At 39.3% G+C, this 18454-nt stretch overlaps 2 protein-coding genes across 4 annotated transcripts; both read left to right on the forward strand.

Annotated features, from left to right (window-relative positions):
* Positions 1–43: 43 nt before the first annotated feature.
* Positions 44–10291, forward strand: dhx16 (DEAH (Asp-Glu-Ala-His) box polypeptide 16). 3 transcript variants are annotated; one of them, XM_079481852.1, is made up of 21 exons: positions 44–145; positions 467–669; positions 777–1015; positions 1248–1428; positions 1534–1590; positions 1689–1943; positions 2200–2439; positions 2530–2718; positions 2867–2977; positions 3079–3194; positions 3379–3589; positions 3857–3955; positions 5006–5158; positions 5532–5672; positions 7001–7163; positions 7409–7527; positions 7759–7826; positions 7925–8087; positions 8803–8964; positions 9555–9728; positions 9958–10291. In XM_079481852.1, exons 2-21 carry the CDS (start codon positions 472–474, stop codon positions 10084–10086), a joined length of 3168 nt encoding a protein of 1055 aa, XP_079337978.1. In that variant the 5' UTR covers positions 44–145; positions 467–471; the 3' UTR covers positions 10087–10291. The 3 variants fall into 3 exon arrangements, with proteins under 3 accessions (XP_079337978.1, XP_079337979.1, XP_079337980.1); XM_079481853.1 differs by having other exon boundaries at positions 142–247; XM_079481854.1 differs by lacking the exon at positions 44–145 and adding an exon at positions 146–260.
* A 2279-nt stretch (positions 10292–12570) lies between these two features.
* On the forward strand, positions 12571–15879 carry rnf183 (ring finger protein 183). The gene is made up of 2 exons (XM_079480745.1): positions 12571–12692; positions 14044–15879. Exon 2 carries the CDS (start codon positions 14117–14119, stop codon positions 15047–15049), a length of 933 nt encoding a protein of 310 aa, XP_079336871.1. The 5' UTR covers positions 12571–12692; positions 14044–14116; the 3' UTR covers positions 15050–15879.
* Positions 15880–18454: the final 2575 nt, after the last annotated feature.

Below are 18454 nucleotides of genomic sequence, written 5' to 3' on the forward strand. Positions count from 1 at the left end.
AGGAGTTAAAAAAGAAGATAGTGGCTCTCTTACTTTCGTAAACGTATCGGGGCTTTTATTTTGACGGGTCGCGTTTGAGAACGTCGTGACCCCGGATGTAAAGTAAATGTTCTCATAGGTCAAAGCGCGTGCAGACAACACAAACGTAAGTAAACGTTAATAAAATCATTGTTACCCCTGTGCACGAGTTCGGGATGTTTAATGATCTTTAATGACCTTTTAATCGTAGCTAAAGTTTTAATTTAAAGTAAGATTCGCTGGTTAGTTTTTTCAAGCGTTTGATATCACGTTTTGAAAGTCTTGCTGTGTTTTGATGTTCCCAGAGATTAGTGTACACTGTTATATAGTGAATGTTGTTCACTTTTGTGACTTAAGACTTTGATAAATGTTTCTAATGCATGCTGATTTCTGTATTATGACAAGTCTGTATTATGATAAAGATGCCTCTCTGTGTTTATCTATACAGTCACAATGGCCAGTCTTGAACAGTGGGTTAGTGATCAGCTTCATGATATCCTGGGTTTGAGTGACCGATATGTGGCCCAGTACATGATCGGTCTAGTGAAGAAGTCCTCTGGGCCTCAAGACTTTGTGACTCGTCTTCAGCAAACTGGAACCATTGACATTGATCAAAGAATCACAGCGTTTGCACATGAGTTATACAACAAGGTATCATTATGGATTCATAAGACAGTACTTTATGTTTAAAGGACTATTCTGTGACCTACTTTGACCAGTTAATATATGTAAATTGTGCTGTAATACTTCCGATTCAGGCGCCCAAAAAACATGTGGTAGAGAAACCCGCCCGAGCAGTGGAACGACATGTGATGGAAATTGAGAGAAAGAACAGGACTTACACTCTTCTGGAGGACAGTGAGAGTGATGAAGAGACTGTCAGAGAAAGAGGAAAAGAGACGAAAAGCAAAGACAGAGACAAAGGAAAAAAGAGGAAACATCTCAGACAGAAACAAGAGGACAGTCCATCGTCCGAAGAGGAGGATGGAAGGAAGAGGTGAGTTACATCAAAAAGTTATGTTTAATATTTGAAATATGTATTTTGTGTAACTTTTATTTAAAGTTATGTTATGGATAAAATGTGTATTTACAAAGTAATATAGTTTTTCATCTCACTTGGGAGGTTGTATACATTTTTTAGGCAGCCTGGTGCACAAGAACAGATCTAAACTTTATAATAGTGCTTTCGTTCTCAATGGGTTCTCTTGTTTTCTCTTGAACACGTTCAGCTCTAAAGCTGTGGATGAGCCAAAGAAAGCTGCTAAAGATGAGGAGGAGGAAGAAGAAGAATGGGAAAAGGAGGAGAGAGAGAGACTCCAAGACCTGGAGGAGAGGGACGCCTTTGCTGAGCGTGTCAAGCAGAAGGACAAAGACAAGACCAGACACATACTTGAGAGAAATGACAAAAAGGTGAAGTGTCTAAGCTTCTTTTAACAGAACAATCTTGTTTCCTGTTCTTTTCTAAGGACTCTGTTTGATCGGGAAAATGTGATTTGTGCTTTATTGTTATATCAGGCATATGAGGAAGCACAAAAGAAGCTAAAGATGGCTGAAGAGGATCAAAAGAAGATGGTGAGAATCATTCTTTTAATGTTTAAAGAAAATTACAAATGAGCTTCTGTATTAGACACCTGCATAGTCTGTGATTTTTATTAAAATCCTTTTTTCAGCTCCCTGAATTAAGGAAACAGTCGCGTCGGCAGTATCTGTCCAAAAGAGAGCAGGAGAAGCTGGAAGACCTGCAGGCTGAAATTGCAGATGAGGAATATCTCTTCGCCACAGACAACCTAACTGACCGGGAAAGGAAAGATTTGGAATATAAAAGGAAGGTTCGAGACCTGGCAAAAGAATACAAGAAAGCAGGGGCCAAAGAAAGAGAGGAGAGAAAAAACAGATACTACATGCCTGAGGAGAATAGAAACAAGGTGAGTCTGATCGATGAGTTCCTGGTGGGTTATAGAGTTTCTCAAATCTGCAGTTCTGGTATACAAATATCAGTGATGGTGGGTTACCAAAGTCTTGGGACCAAATTGAAACCGTGGTTTTGAGTAATGTTCCATATTTTTGATTTTGTGTAAAAATAAATACATGCAAAACGATACAATTTGTTATTTGTTTTGGTAATTCAGTTAATTGTACATGATCTCTTTTTCTTCTTATTTTTCTCTTTGCTGCTTTCAGTCCATTCCTCAAAGAGAAATGGACCTGGAGTTTGAGGAGATGCCTAGGGAGGGAGGCGGGGAGCAGGGCCGGTGGGAGGAGGCAAGAGTTGCCACTGCCACCCTGCAGTTCGGGAACAGAGAAGAGAGGGAACGCCGAATAAAGGAGGAGAAGGAGAAGTACGAACTTATTCTAGAGGAAGAAGAGATGATCAACTTTGTCACCACGGCCATGACCATGAAGGGAACGCTATTGGAGAAGGTTGACATCACTGTAGAATGATGTTTATTTCTTATGTCCCCTTTGTCTGTAATCCAAACAGATTTCTTCCTATGCGTTTCTGAACTGCAGGAAAGTGAACCTGAGTTATCACAGGCTGAGGAACAAAAACAGTCCATCCAGGAGGTAAGGCGCAGCCTGCCCATCTTTCCATACAGAGAAGACCTTCTAACTGCCATCAAGGAGCACCAGATCTTGGTGATAGAGGGTGAGACCGGATCCGGCAAGACCACCCAGATACCTCAGTATCTTCTGGAAGATGTATGTACTTATTAGCAAACTCTAGATTCAGTGTTTTCTACTATACATTTATCTATAAGTTTGCCTTTTGTTGGGTGTTGTGTCTCACATTTTATAATTAAGCATCAGTAGTCCACCGTAACATTTCATTTCTTGATTTTTTTTTCAGGGTTTCACTGAAGGAGGAATGAAGATCGGCTGCACTCAGCCTCGACGAGTGGCGGCCATGTCCGTAGCAGCCAGAGTGGCACAGGAAATGGGTGTCAAACTGGGAAATGAGGTGAGAATCCGTCTGCTTTTAACTGTGCAATTCACATTCAGTTTTGTGTGATGCCGGTTCTTGAACATCATCTGCTATTTTGTCATGTCTTCTGGATCTAGGTGGGCTACAGCATCCGTTTTGAGGACTGTACGTCAGAACGCACCATCCTGAAATACATGACGGACGGCATGTTGCTCCGAGAGTTTCTTACAGAGCCTGATCTCGCCAGTTACAGGTATTACAAGAAAACCTTCCTGTAGATTAGTTTTGTATCTTTAGACTGGCTGTATGCAAAGTGAATAAACATCAGAAATCTATTCATTAACATGCCTAGGTATCCACTGAACCACAGTATTTGAAATGTTAACCTGTCTGCTTTATCGCCTCTGATTGGCTGCCTCCATTATTGTCTCTTTCAGCGTGATCATGATCGATGAAGCTCATGAGCGAACGTTACACACAGACATTCTCTTCGGCTTGATCAAAGATATCGCCCGCTTCCGTCCCGACCTAAAGGTCCTGGTGGCCAGCGCAACCCTGGACACAGAGCGTTTCTCCCGCTTCTTTGATGATGCGCCTGTATTTAGGATTCCAGGACGCAGGTTCCCTGTTGACATCTACTACACAAAGGTAATGAATTGTGATTACATTTACATTTTACCATCACTTGATAAGTTTTTAGAGACTAGCACATTGTATTTTGCCACTTGCCACAATCATTGTGAAAAGACTTTCAAATTTACACAGGGACGGGGGAATGTTCTGTTGATTCTCATGCTTGCAATATTATAAATGTTTTACTTGTGGTAGACTGGTAGCTTGTTATTTCCCTGTTGTATTTAGACCAGTTTTGTGTCTCAAACACAACATACATTGAAATGTCATCTTTGGTTTCAGGCTCCAGAGGCAGATTACCTGGAAGCTTGTGTCGTGTCGGTCCTGCAGATCCATGTCACCCAGCCAGCTGGAGATGTGCTGGTCTTCCTCACAGGGCAGGTCTGTTCCTGACTCTCTGTTTTAAGTTTTCCTGTAGCTCAGTGGAAAGAGCATTGTGTTAACAACGCAAGGTTGTGGGTACGATCCAAGGGGATTGCAGATACCTATGTATAAATGTATAGGATAATGCAATGTAAGTCGCTTTGGATAAAAGCGTCTGCCAAATGCGTAAATGTAAGTTCACGTTTTAGATGTGTTTATGTCATAAATTGGATTTGTTATTTCTAAGGTTAAAAGCAACAGATCATTCGTGTTCGTTTAGATGCATATTTGTTTACACTCTCTTAAACATAATTTAAATGAGTATTAGTTTCCCCAAAATATTTATATTAATAATAGGAATGTCAAAAATACTGGTACTTTGGTACCAAACCAGAATTTTGATTTAACCTCTTCAAAAAAAAAAAAACGTTTCAATAATAAGTGATATCATTTTCAGATTTGCTTGTTGATACGGACATATTTTGTCATTTGTGTGTAGTAAGATTAGGACAGTTTATTCTGAAAAGTAATGGATTATTAAAGGGATATTTTTAAGGGTGGGGACGAAATCGATATTGAATCAACCGCATTTAAAAAAAAAATTTTCATTCATATTTCTGCAGGCATCAAACATTCATTAACGTGAATGTTATTGCTACAACTATCCACTAGATGTCACTTTTCTTTCTACAACAATTGGATGTAACAACAGGGAGCATAACCTTCACATGAAATGCAGCGGTTCATATGATTGCAGCCCCTGTTAATCATTTACTTACCCTCTAGTTATTTGAAACCTGCATGACTTTCTTTCTTCTGCGGAACACAAAAGAAGAAATTTTGAAGAGTGTTATTTACTTGACCCCATTCGCTTGAATTGGTTTTGTCCATCCAATAGAAGTGAATGGGTGCAAGCACTGTTCGGGTACCCACATTGTTCAAAATATGTATCCGTGTTCTGCGGAGGAAAGTCATACAGGTTTGAAATGACAAATGGGTGACCTAGTACCTTATTGTTGGTGTAGACTTGATATTTATATTGATGTGTACTGTGTTCTTGTGTTGTAGGAAGAGATTGAGGCATGCTGTGAGCTGTTACAGGAGAGATGTAGGAGGTTGGGGTCGAAGATATCTGAGCTCCTTATTCTGCCCATCTATGCCAACCTGCCCTCTGACATGCAGGCCAAGATCTTCAATCCCACCCCGCCTGGGGCACGCAAAGTAAGGGCGCTATTACTCCTGCTTGCCAACAGGGACAACATGTCTGTTGGATGTTTTTGGAATGCGTTGTACACAAACACAGATAAAACATTTTCCTAATCACCTTGACAATACCTTAAGGCCCGGTTTCACAGACACGGCTAAGCTTCAGCCAGGACTATGGCTTAGTTGAATTAATATATGTCTTTTTTTATAAAAATGCATTGGAAGATTACATTACTGGAGCGCATGTTGAGACAAAAAATGGCATTTATATATTAAGATATTTCTTATATTCAGTTAAGACATTTATTTTAGTCTGGGACTAGCTTTAAGCCTTGTAAAGCCAGTGTAAATTGACTGGGTGATAATAACAAGTGTTTTCGGTCTGCAGGTGGTTGTGGCTACAAATATCGCTGAAACTTCTCTTACCATCGATGGAATTATCTATGTGATTGATCCAGGCTTCTGCAAACAGAAGAGTTACAATGCTCGGACAGGGATGGAATCCCTCATTGTCACCCCCTGTTCAAGGGTAAGGGGCAAATGTTTCTTTCACATTTGTGTCCAACTATAAAATCAAATAAGTGTAAATTGTGCGTGCCTATAAATTTCTTCTCAAAATAAATGTTAGGTTTTTATCTGATCTGTTAGACCAGCGGTTCCCAAACTTTTTTTCCTGCGCACCCCCTTCTATGTCCCAACAGGGTTGGCGCACCCCCAATCCCCACTTAAAAAAAAAACGCAACAAAGATTTGTTTTATCGCCATATAAAGACTCATGTTTAATCATGCGCAAAAAAACAAAACACGCATGACAATAACATCAACAAAATTTCAATATAATACAACAAAGCTACGCACAAGCTTCCACTTTTAAGAGGACGAGTGACAGACACAGGCTCAGTAACAGAAAGCACGGTTATTTTCAGCCGCGTAAAAGAAACATTGCAGCAATAGGCCAGGCCTATTAAATGACCGTGGAGCTAGCATCATCATCATCATAACACAACTGTTATGGAAATTAGAATGACGGTACCTTGAATTACATTGCAATGAAGTTACAAACGATCCACAACATTAAAGAGAATAGGCTCCGAAATAGATAAAATATGCCTAGGCTAAATAAAAACGATGATCAATCTGAAACTTTTCAAGTGCGACAATAAGAGCAGTGTAGAAACGTAGAAGAAGACAGCTGCGGTCTTCTTCTACGTTTCTATCAAAAAATAATAAATTATAGTTTTTTATTTAAAATAAAAGCGATTACAAAGGAAATGTTTACTGTTCATGTTTTTTTATTGTATGGAAAAATCCCACTTAAAAAAACAGATCGCCATTACATTTTTCCTCTCGCGCACCCCCTGGTGGCAGCTCGCGTACCCCTGGGGGTGCGCGCACCACACTTTGAGAATCCCTGTGTTAGACTACAAGCATACATACATACTCCTTTAGCTCTGTTGAAAAGCATCCCCAGGTGCAACTCCTAAACGTATTTGAGTGAATGCCCTGCAGAACTTAAAATTTGTCAGAGGGAGGCTCCTTTGAATAAATGACTTTCCTTTGGATAACATTGTAGGACACTTCGTAATGCTTGTACGTTCATTTGTGTTCTTTTATACTAATGATGACTAATGATGTCACCGTTAAGAACGTAATAATAAAGAGTTAAGAGTATGTGTGTTTGACTGGTAGATATAGAGACAACAGAATCAAGTGTACTTTGTCATTCCATTTATATCTGTTATAGGAAGTTTGCGTCATTTCCTGCTGATCTGGTATTCAGGTTAAAGTTGAAGCTTTTGATGTGTTGATAAATGATTTTGAACTTTGAATCAGAGTGATATGTTTTTATATCGCACAGGCCTCGGCCAATCAGAGAGCGGGCCGTGCAGGAAGAGTGGCTGCAGGGAAGTGTTTTCGTCTGTACACGGCGTGGGCCTTTAAACACGAGATGGAGGAGACCACAGTCCCAGAGATCCAGAGAACAAACCTAGGCAATGTGGTGCTGTTGCTCAAGAGCCTGGGTGAGAAAGATAGAGTCAATATGTTTGCCAAAGTATGGTTGCCACATTTGCAAACTTTATTGGCATGCATCACAAGTTTTTTTCACATGTAATGTCTTTTCATTAAAACAAAACATTACTGTTTATTTTTGGGTGTGGCACCACTTGGAGAATGTAAAGTCAACGCATACACAATAAGGCCCGAGGCAGTTCTAGCCATATAATGAGATTCAGATCTGACATGTATTTCGTGATGTTTGCCACAGGTATAAATGACCTGATTCACTTTGACTTCATGGATCCTCCTCCTCATGAAACGCTGGTCTTGGCTCTAGAGCAGCTCTACGCTTTGGGGGCCCTCAACCACCTTGGAGAGCTCACTAAAGTACGGAAGTACCGCTTTAAGGAAATTGGAGCGATGTGAAAGACCTATAATTATGCTCTGTACTAGTATATAGTTGGTGTACCAAACCCTCATTAGCCTTTGTATGTATGGAATTGTGTTCACCATAAATACGGGTTGTGAACACATTAATGAGGTATTAATAAATGACTTTTTTCTAAACACCACTTGCTGAAATAAGTCAAGTTTTGATTTTGTCTTTTTGGGGTGTAGCTTGGCCGAAGAATGGCTGAACTTCCTGTGGACCCCATGCTGAGTAAAATGATTCTGGCCTCAGAACAGTGAGTCTCAATGACAAAGTCATTTTTATGTTCTTATCATTGTTTTTCACTTCATGGTGGTGATAAAGACAATTTTTGTGAATGTGTTTTCCTTTCAGTTATAAGTGCTCTGAGGAAGTTCTGACTATAGCGGCCATGGTGTCAGTTAACAACTCCATCTTCTACCGCCCAAAAGACAAAGTGGTTCATGCCGACAACGCCCGGATGAACTTTGTGGTACCGGGAGGGGATCACATGGTGCTGCTCAATGTATACACGCAGGTGCGTATGTGTGTATATGTATGTATGGGAAGAGTTTGGTTCAAAAATGAGAACTCCATTTTAAAAATCATGTTTTTTATTTGTGCATTCTAATAAATATCGATCAAACTGCAGTTGCTTTGTTTTGATGTAAGCCATAATAACTCAAAACATACAGCAAACTATCACATTAGTTATCTCATTTTGGAAACAAACTCTTCATATGTTCAAACATTGCTTGAAGGGGCAGTTAAATCAAGAGCCCAGAGATCAAGTTTACACACTTCCTTAAGGGAGAAATGAAACTGCACGTTCTGCAGGCCTGTGAATGCGTTTGTGTTCAGATGCTGTTGAGATTAATTGTGGAGTTGTTTTACAATTATAGCTTTGTTTCTGTTAAAACATGATGTTCTTCCTAAAGATGTGATACGTACATGTAGTTCTTTAAAAACATTGAATTATTTCAAATGAATGCACACCCAAGGTGAAGTATGTGGGAAAAATATTCTGATGATGTCAAGAAAAGTGGACCTATTCATTAGTTTTGCATTTTTAGAAAGTTTGTCAATACATTGGAATGTGTCAACCAATCAGAGTCAACAATGTTGTTGTGTAAAATACAATAGTTTCTTCTGGGTTTTTATTTTACCCAAATTGCAGAAATGCAGCTTTCAACCAAATTTGATTATAATGGCCTTTGATCAATGAATAATCTCTCTTCACGTCTCTCTTTCAGTGGGTAGAAAGTGCTTATTCGACTCAGTGGTGCTTCGAGAACTTCATCCAGTTCCGCTCGATGAAAAGAGCTCGAGACGTCCGGGAACAGCTGGAGGGATTGATGGAAAGGATTGAGGTGGAAATGTGCAGTGCCAACGGTGACATAATGCCCATTCGCAAGGTCAGACCGCATTATCCACAGTGCATTTTTTGTGACAGTTTGTTGTTCGCTTACGTTTTGCACTCTAATTGTTCAGCTTGTTTCTGACCTTTTTTTGTCTTGCCCTGTGTTTTTCACACTGGTAGTTCCTGTTCTGTGAGAATGTGCAGACAGTGTTAATCTGCTAATTTTAAAGGAGGACGAACAGACCAACAGAATTCCTAAATGCTTACACACTTGCTATCATTCAGCATATGTTTCTTAAAGGGTTTGCGTTTAGAAATGTAGGTTAGGTGACTAGGTGTGAGTTAGAATGTCAGCTACAAGTAGTGGGGAGTTCACCCAAAAGTAAATGATGAAGTAATCCCTTTAAATGTGCAGTTCAGAATATAAGGAATAAATGCATGTGTTGAGCACAGCTGAAATAGAACCTCAAAAGTAACTTCTATAGGCAGAACATTCTTGCTTCATCTATCATTTTGGTTTTTACACTGAGCTTGTCGCAGTGCATTCTGGGATTGCATTTGATGCCTTCATATGCCGATTAGGATTTAGATCAACTCATTAGTGCTAAACTTAGTTTAGTTAAACCTGTGATCTGTTCCCTGCAGGCAGTGACGGCAGGATATTTTTATCACACGGCACGGTTGAGTAAAGGGGGTTACAAAACAGTCAAGCACCAGCAGACGGTTTACGTCCATCCCAACAGCTCCCTGTTTGAGGAGCAGCCTCGCTGGCTCATCTACCACGAGCTGGTCTTCACCACCAAAGAGTTCATGAGACAGGTCTCTATTTATCTACATCTTTTACTTAAAAACCGGACTTGGGGTGGGATCTTTTTTTTTCTAGTAGGGTGTGTAAGCAACCTTGTTCTTGAACATCCTAGAAATGGCACTGTAACCATACAGAACACACTTTTGGAACCATAGCACCACGGAGGCTAGTTTTGCATTAAATAAAGCTTTCTTAGAAAATGTACAAAAATGTTTTGTTTAATCTTGTTTTCTATTTCAGGTGATAGAGATTGAGAGCGGCTGGCTCCTTGAAGTGGCTCCTCATTATTATAAGAACAAAGAGTTGGAGGACAGCAGCAGTAAGAAGATGCCACGCAAACAAGGCAAAGCCCGTGAAGAACTAGGCTGACACTGACATGAGAAGACCGCTGTTACATGGGACTGAGACCTCGTACATTCTGTAGAGAGACACTTGTCAGTGTTTGTTGAAAATGTATTCGATTATTTTTAGTGTTTGGATATTTGCCGATTGTTGTAAAGTATTTTACAGTTGTTTTTCTGCAGTTGTTCTCATGCGTTTCGAATGAGGAAATATATTTTTGAATACGAGCACACTCAAGTTTTTGTTATTATTTCTAAAGTGATATCTGACACTAGCCTGGAATTCATTTGAATAGATAACATTGGATGAGGATCAAGAGGAAGATTGTAAAAGGTCATAAAACTGAAGGTGGTAAACACAACAATGGTTTAATAAATAAACAAAGGTGAGTAAAGACAATGTTTAACCTCTTTTACACTGGAATTTTACCTTGAAGTTTTTGCATATCATAGCTGTCCTTCCAAATCCGTGTATGTCCAAATTCACAGTTTTTCAGGAAACGGGAAAAAACACTGTACTTTTAAAATGATTAACTACAGTGTTGTCAAAGTTGATTAGATTGGTTAGATATTTGCAAAACCCAGTGATGCACATAAAGGGTGACTAATAATAATGGTTTATGGCAAAAACTAGATTTCAGATTGTTTAAAATGTTAAAGTGTCACTGCATCTGCAATGAAACTGTTAGAATATTTACCTGAATTTTAACTATAAAAATCTAAATCTGCTACTTGGAAAAGTTATTGTTGAATGGTTAATGTGTATTCACAAATCAATGAGTAGTCTGAAGCGGTTTCCCCTCAAGCTAAGTTTGTTACGGAAATGAAATGACAGGACTGAGCTGAAATGAACTGTAAGTCAATGAGTAGTAGTTTTGGTGGAATTGCTTTTTTCTGAATCACTCGCTCAGTCGTAATCACATAATATGTTTATTATAGCATTTACGACACCTAAAACAACACCGGTGCAAAATGCAGCTTCACTTCAAACAGTTATGCGCGGGTATGCATTGGCTTTTAAAAAACAATACTTACAATGAAATCTCTCCTAAATTGAGACCCAAAGGAGTCCTTAAGCGTCTCCGTACTCTGTGTGACCGAAAATGGTCATCTGAGGCTGTGTACTTGACTACGCAGTTCTTGTAATGGGTGTAGCTGAAGACCCAGCCTATTCCTTAGTAGGTGGCGTCCACATACCGAGAGCATTAGGTGTTGAGGTCAAGGTCTTAATCAATTTCATTTATTTGCTGTATTTGTCAATACACATTACACTTACTTGAGACAGACCCCTTAGTACAACATGTGCTTAGATGTCTTGTTCTCAAGGGCACAATGGTAATTTTTCTTGGAAAGTGTCTTGCATGGTTTGAACCTAAAACGTTTAAGTTACCAGCCTAGATCTTAAACCATTACACCCCCCGCTAGGTAAGTCTGTGTGTAAATCTGCATGTAGGCCTATGTCTAGTGTGTTACGTTAATCTCGTACAAAAGATCTCAAAATACAGGTATGATAGGATTAGGTGCTAGGCTTCGTGCAACCATCATGATTGCCAGTATAGATCAAATATTTCCACAGCCAGAGAAAGTTCTTCCTTCTTCATAGTCAAATAACTACATGTGTGTGTGGATAACAACACCACGTTTATCAGTGGCGATTCGGGATGTTATAAAACTTTTGTTCACTTATTGTTACTACATTCATGTATTTTTAGCTGTTACATACTGGGACGAAATGGATTCATAATGCGAATGAATTATAAACAATGAAATTTGCATTCGTTGGATTAGAAATATTTAAAGTCAGCCATGATGACTCATCCCACTCAATTTGATACAGATATGAATATTATTTCAAGAGGTGTGCTTAACCTTTTTGAGCACTTAAGCTTTTCATTGTATGGAAAAAAACACGTAAATTAAATCACATAAAAATGTTGCTTTACATTGATAGTTATAATGATCAAATTGACTTCAAATTACTGTTCGTAATTTTGTCTAGTTTTAAGTTACTGTTACTTATTAAAACAAGTTGAGATGTATTCACTTATATTAACTACGTCGCCATGACGTATTGATCACATTACGGCCTTTTTTCAGTGTATTTACATAGTAGGAGGTGACTGGAGTCTTATCTAGGGCCCCATCATAAAGACTTGTTGGGTGGGTTCCTGTACACATTTTACATGCTCTGGCAACTACCCAAAGGACCCTAGCTTTGCATTTTGAGAGTGTTCCACATTCAATGTGTTAACTAATTCTTGGTCTTTCAGAGGGTTCAGAAACCAATGTTGTGGACTCATTCAAGGTCAGAGATGCATGTTTTGATGATACGCCATCATAACAACCGGGTTCAGTTTGTACGTTTTGCACGTTCAGACTGAAACAGGTTTAAATAGCAACTGGACAAGTTCAGCAGGTATGGCGAGGTAAACGGAGAAAGAGTGAAGAAAACACACCGAAGAGGCGGAGACAAAGTGTTCACGTCAAAAGAAAATCGTGACGCAGGGTTTATGTGGACAGAAAGGTCTGAATTTAACACATGAGATGCACATCTAGTGGAATATGTGGTTCTGGAGGGATTCAAGTTTAGGCAGCAGCTAAACATTTTGGATTCTCCTTCAGGTCATACAGTCGGTAAGAACAGAGATGTTTTGACTGATTACTGTTATTGACTGTTATTTTTAACTTTTAAAATCACCTTTAACTTATTATAATTAAATTATAATTTGTTAAATGACACTTGTATGTATTTTTGCAGAGAAATAATAAGTAACTAGTTAACAAATGTAGGGCACTATTCACGGGTTATCTGAGTAATGTCATTGCAAGGTTGTGACAGGTACAACTGACTTGATCTGGTTTATACTAGTCAATGGTTGTCTGACTTCGGAAAGTTTCTTACTCCAAAATATATGATGCAATAAAATATAAGCGCTCAGAAAATTGTGACTAGTGGTAACAGTACAGTAAAACCACCTAAAAGACATTTTTAATGTTAAATTCTAATGTTAAAGATTTGGCTGCTCTGCAATGTACTGTATCACACATCATATTGTTTTAAATATCATTTAAGCATGTTTGCTTTGTATTCTTTTAGTTGGGTTGAATCTTACAGGTCAAACTGAACTACAATAACAAAACAAACATTGAATCTGACACAGCCCTACTGTTGTCTTAGCTTGATATTGCTGGTTTGCATTCCTGTGCTGACAGACTTCAGTTTTCTACAGAGAACTAGGAACGAGTTCCAGAAACAACAGCCTAAAACATTTTGTTTTATTTTTAAAACCTATTTAATATGTTGATGTAACTTATAAAATGTGTTGAAATTGCTTTGATAAATTGGAATAAAGACATTGTCAAAATTTAAGAACGTAATTTAAAAGACTTGTATCTCCAATTTGATGGTACTTGCAAATTTAAGGAAACAAAAATGTTTTACAGTCAATAAGTGACTTCCATGACCGGCGAGTCCTTAATGTTAATAGTATGCTAACATCTACTTGCAGCTATATCTGTGTGCTTGTCACAAATGACTGGAGATTACCAAGAGAACAAAAGATTACAATTCGTACCAACATAGTTGCAAACTTTGATGACCTGGAATTAAAAACATGGGCTTGTTTTGCTTGCGCAACCTCCTGCAGATTAATTAAAAAACCTTCACATTTGTCAGTCACTGCCCCAAGATCTAAAATCCAGATTAAAAGGAGATCTTCATCCTACAGAGCTGATACTATCTCAAACGCCTTTTGTTCTTTTGACTTCCTTATATATTAAAAAGTGTGTGTTAAAGTTTTATTTTGCATTGTCAGTTTGTCCTGTGCAGCACTTTGGGTTAACTGCTGTTGGAACTATGAGATTTATATTCGTTTCATATCCCTGACATAATCTTACGCTATCACTGACCATTAGCCTGTTGTGAAACCATCATTTTGTGTGTTTCATCTGTACTGATAGTGTATCATTCCATCACTCTTCATAGGCTTGACGGAAAAACGTCTGTCCACAATACTTTCCATTTCTCCTGATCTGTCCCGTGGACCCGCAGCTCTACCATGAGCGACGATAAAGAGGGTCAGGGTGAAGACAGACCCCACGGCAGCAAAAAAGAGCAAGAACCCAATCTCAAACCGAAGCTTGACAGCAAAGGCAGCTTCAACCTGGGGACATCGAAGCGGCATAAGGTCGACAAGCCTAAAAGAAGTCGAAGTATCGACGCTGAAAACCACCACCGGGAGGCTGGGCGAGGAAGAGAACAGGACAGAAAACAGGGAAACAAGCGGCCACGGGGTCGCAGCGAGGAAGTAAGGAGTCAGCGCTACGACCCCGAGCCGAGAAACCCTGAGAACGAGCAACATCAAGATGACCTGGAGGACACAGAGTGCATCGTGTGCTTCTGCAGCTTCGACAACGTCTTCAAAGCCCCTAAATTGCTTTCCTGCGGACACACGTTTTGTTTGGAATGCCTCGCGCGCATCAATGTGAATTCATCCGAGATCAAGACCCTATTGTGTCCCATTTGCAGAGAGCCTACGGAAATCCGACACGGCCGAGACCTGCCACAGTTGGGGAATAATGAGGACATCTTCCGCAAGCTTCCCCCCGACATGCAGAGGGCGCTGTCCATACGCTTTAAACGCAGTAAGGGCAAACTCGTCCTCAAAAAAACCTCAACAAACAATCCCATTAAGACCACCTTAAATCTGCCGGTGTTTAAGAAGAAAGAGGAGCAGGTAAGCAATTTCCCCATTGGAGTCATGGAGGAAGGTCTCGGCTCAGCCACTATGGTCAACGTTGGGAGACCACCTAGTAGGATGAGAAGTCGCATGAGAAGGTTTTTGTATTCCAACCAGTGCTATTACACAACGGTGGCGGCCATTTTCACAGTCACTTTGGCTCTTATGCTGGTCGGGATTTTTACCTTCATGATAATGCCTCATTTGGGACAATCAAAACCATCTCAAAATCAAACTACTCTAAAGCCTTAATAGATGACAAAATAATCATTAACAAGCATATGATGGTTGAAGGTGATAAACAAAGCAATGTTGGTGGAGTCCATGCCATTATACACAATGCTGAATACAGAACAATGTTTTTTTTTTCTTGTGTATGATGCTGCACAATGTGATTGTGTAGACGTAACCGGAAAAACATGAAAATGTGATGCACAGCAGTCTGAGAATAAAAGGTGACAGTGACGCATGAACTTTCAATGACGGATAATGTTTTCTAAATTAAGATCCCTTTCAAAAATTATATATTTTTTGTCTGAACGGGCTGGAACTGACTAGAAAAATATGAATGTACAATATAACTGCTCCAATTAATCTTATAAAGACCTTCAATGCATTTTTGTGTACTTGAATGTAACCTATGTATTTCTTAACGATGCAAATGATCTTAGATTGAAAATGTACATCTAAACATAAGTGTACGTTCATATGTATATGTGAATGTTCCCTCTCTACCCTCCTTACTATAAATGTATAATATATATTTCTGCTGCACATAATGTAAAAAAATTATTATATATAAATGTGTTTATAAAATGTCCTGTTCTTTTGCACAAGTGGGGAGAGACCATATGAAAAGGTTAAAAATAATTAAACTCCTTTGATCTCATTCTCTGTGTTCGTAACCTAAGGAGTTGTACCCATGACCTTGGGATTGTCATGTGCTGTCACAGGTCTTCCTTACAGTCGTGTCACAACGTCATTGAAAACTGTGAACATACTTTGTTTTAACCTGGGGCATGTGAAAGACTGTTTTGAGTTAAGCATGTCTTTTGTGTACATAAAGGAAAAACTGACAAATCACCCACACACATACTCAATATACGCAGAGGGATGATACAGCATTGTAATGGTAATACATGGCTCTCTGGAAAACTTAAGTCAATAGTTTGAATAAGGACCAATAACATTTTACAGGAAACACAGTTTAATGTCTCGAAAACGAGATGATACATCTCAAGGGGTTAATCCTTATAAATTATAATATAATATATTTTGTGTAATTCCACGGTCTGGTTTAATACCAATCTCATTTGCTTTCATGGATTTGGCAGATGCTTTTATCCAAAGTGACTTACAGTGCATTCAAGATACACAAGAATGTGCTTCTCCTACTTACTAAATATTTCTGAACATTGCAAATGATCTCAGACTTAAGGTGTACATTTAAAATATACATGTAAGCTCATACATGAATGTAAATGTGCCCTCACTCTGAGATGACCGCTACTCACTAAAAATGTATATTTCTGACTTATTCTGCACTTAATGTAAAAATGTGCTTTCCTGGAATTCAAAACCATAACCTTTGCTCTGCCAATGCAATGTACTACAGATTGGGCTACAGGAACACTTCAAAATGATTTAAGCCACATTTGATGGTCGTGGTCTTGATCACCCTGCCAAGCTTTTATATTGCAATAGTGGCTAATGCATTGTAGTATGGGGCAAAATGTGCCCATTGCATCCGATCTTAATCTAAACTTTATTTTAGTTAAAATAATCTAGTTTAATGCATACAATTATAAGAAGGCAATTTTTTTAGTTTGCAGCATTTTGGCCTACTAATAATCAGTCCTTTCCCACATTAAGATTTTTTGAGAATTCTGATAGCCAGACATCAAGAGCTCTGATGCCACCCAGTGTTCAATCTCTGATCAGACAAAATACAGAACTACAGACCTTTGATGTCCAAATTCTGCTCCCAGTTGTGTTTTAGGAAGTATTAAACGTATAGGCTTAGCTACTCATTTATCTGACAAAATGTGACATTGTGTCCTAACACGTGATCGAAGCAACACCTTGTGTTTATTTATACAACACACGGTTATCTGTCTATCAGCATGAGTATGTTTTTAATATGGGTCGGTGGTATCTTGTTCTCTGGTTTGTTCACGAGCGCCCCACTCCCATGTTAAGTGCCCGAACGCGTAACACCCCTCGGTCTGACGCCGTCGAGACTCCCACCATTTACGGAATCAAGGTGACACGGTTCGTAATTAGGGACGACGTTTAAAGGACCACAAAGAAAAGTCCGCGATGGCTTCAACACCGTCCGCCTCAGCGCTGTCCGCCGTTCTTCGGTGTCAGGGGAATATACTCGCCCGAAAGCGGGCGAACAAGACGCGGCCCGCGGCATCGGTGTACGGGCTCGGGATGAAGTCTTCCGACAGATCGTATTTTCGTTCTCTCTTGGGATACACGATTCACTGGGAGAAGTTGGAGATTCGGGGTCTTTTGTCTGGCTGTTCAAGACAATCTGCTAAAAGAATCCCCGAAGCCAAAGATCAGCTGTTTAAAAACTCTCTTATGCCAAAGAACTGCAGCAAGACGAAACTCAAGTCGGATTGTTACGGTGTTGCGTTTCAATCTGAGCGGTGTAGTATTTTATCCCGAAGCAACCTGGTTCTACGAGTGGGTGACGCGCATTTAAGACAAGTCGTATCGGAGTATCCACGAACTTTCTGTGTTTGTATAGTTTGTGCTCAGAAGTGCACATTTAACCATAATGCAACGGATTCGTTATTTCCTCTGGGCTTACTGTCGTTATTGAAGAATGGACTGCTGTGTCTAACAGCTGCGGTGTCTGACACTGTGCGGATGAAACTGGGAATAGACCGGACGAACCAGATCGATGTAAGTTGTGACGTTATAAAAGGCCTTACGCAAAACTTAAAAAAATGCTCCGTGAGGTTTACGACTAAATAATTATTTTGCTATATTAATTGTATTGCACTTTAAGTGCAAGTATATGTGATAGAAGTTTACAGTTATGAAATCTTTAGCATACTTCTATAACAGGAGACGTTGGCCAGCCCCATCCCATATCCATATTCAAATTTGCGTATGGTCAGATTACTCTTCATATCTTTATACTTTTATCCCTACCATAACTTTTTAACAATATTATTGATGCTTTTTTACCTTAAAGGTCCAGTGTGTCACTTTTTGGAGGATCTATTGATAGAAATGCGATATTATATACATAACTTTGCCTTCAGGGGTGTATAAACGCTTACATAAAGAAGCGTTATGTGTTTATAAACTTATAGAATGAGCTATTTGTATACACCACGGGTCCCCGTTCACGGAATTCGTCACGTTGTTTCTACAGTAGCCCTAAACGGACAAACTTCTCTACAGGGCGCGTTGCATAAATACTTTATCTAGAAGAAGCGAACATGTAACGACATCTTGTGTCAGCCACCGTACTGCTACGAAAGAGGGGGGAGTATGTGGTGGAGTAAACCATTGGTTGCAATTCACAACATTACCAATAGAGACCGCTACATTTCATACACTGGACCTTTACTATTCCAGAAGAACATCTCATTTCAATTAAAGGGTAGCTTTTAAAAGACAGCACATACAAAAATG

Source organism: Barbatula barbatula (assembly GCF_947034865.1).
Source record: "Barbatula barbatula genome assembly, chromosome: 19".
Classification (NCBI taxonomy): Eukaryota; Metazoa; Chordata; class Actinopteri; order Cypriniformes; family Nemacheilidae; genus Barbatula; species Barbatula barbatula.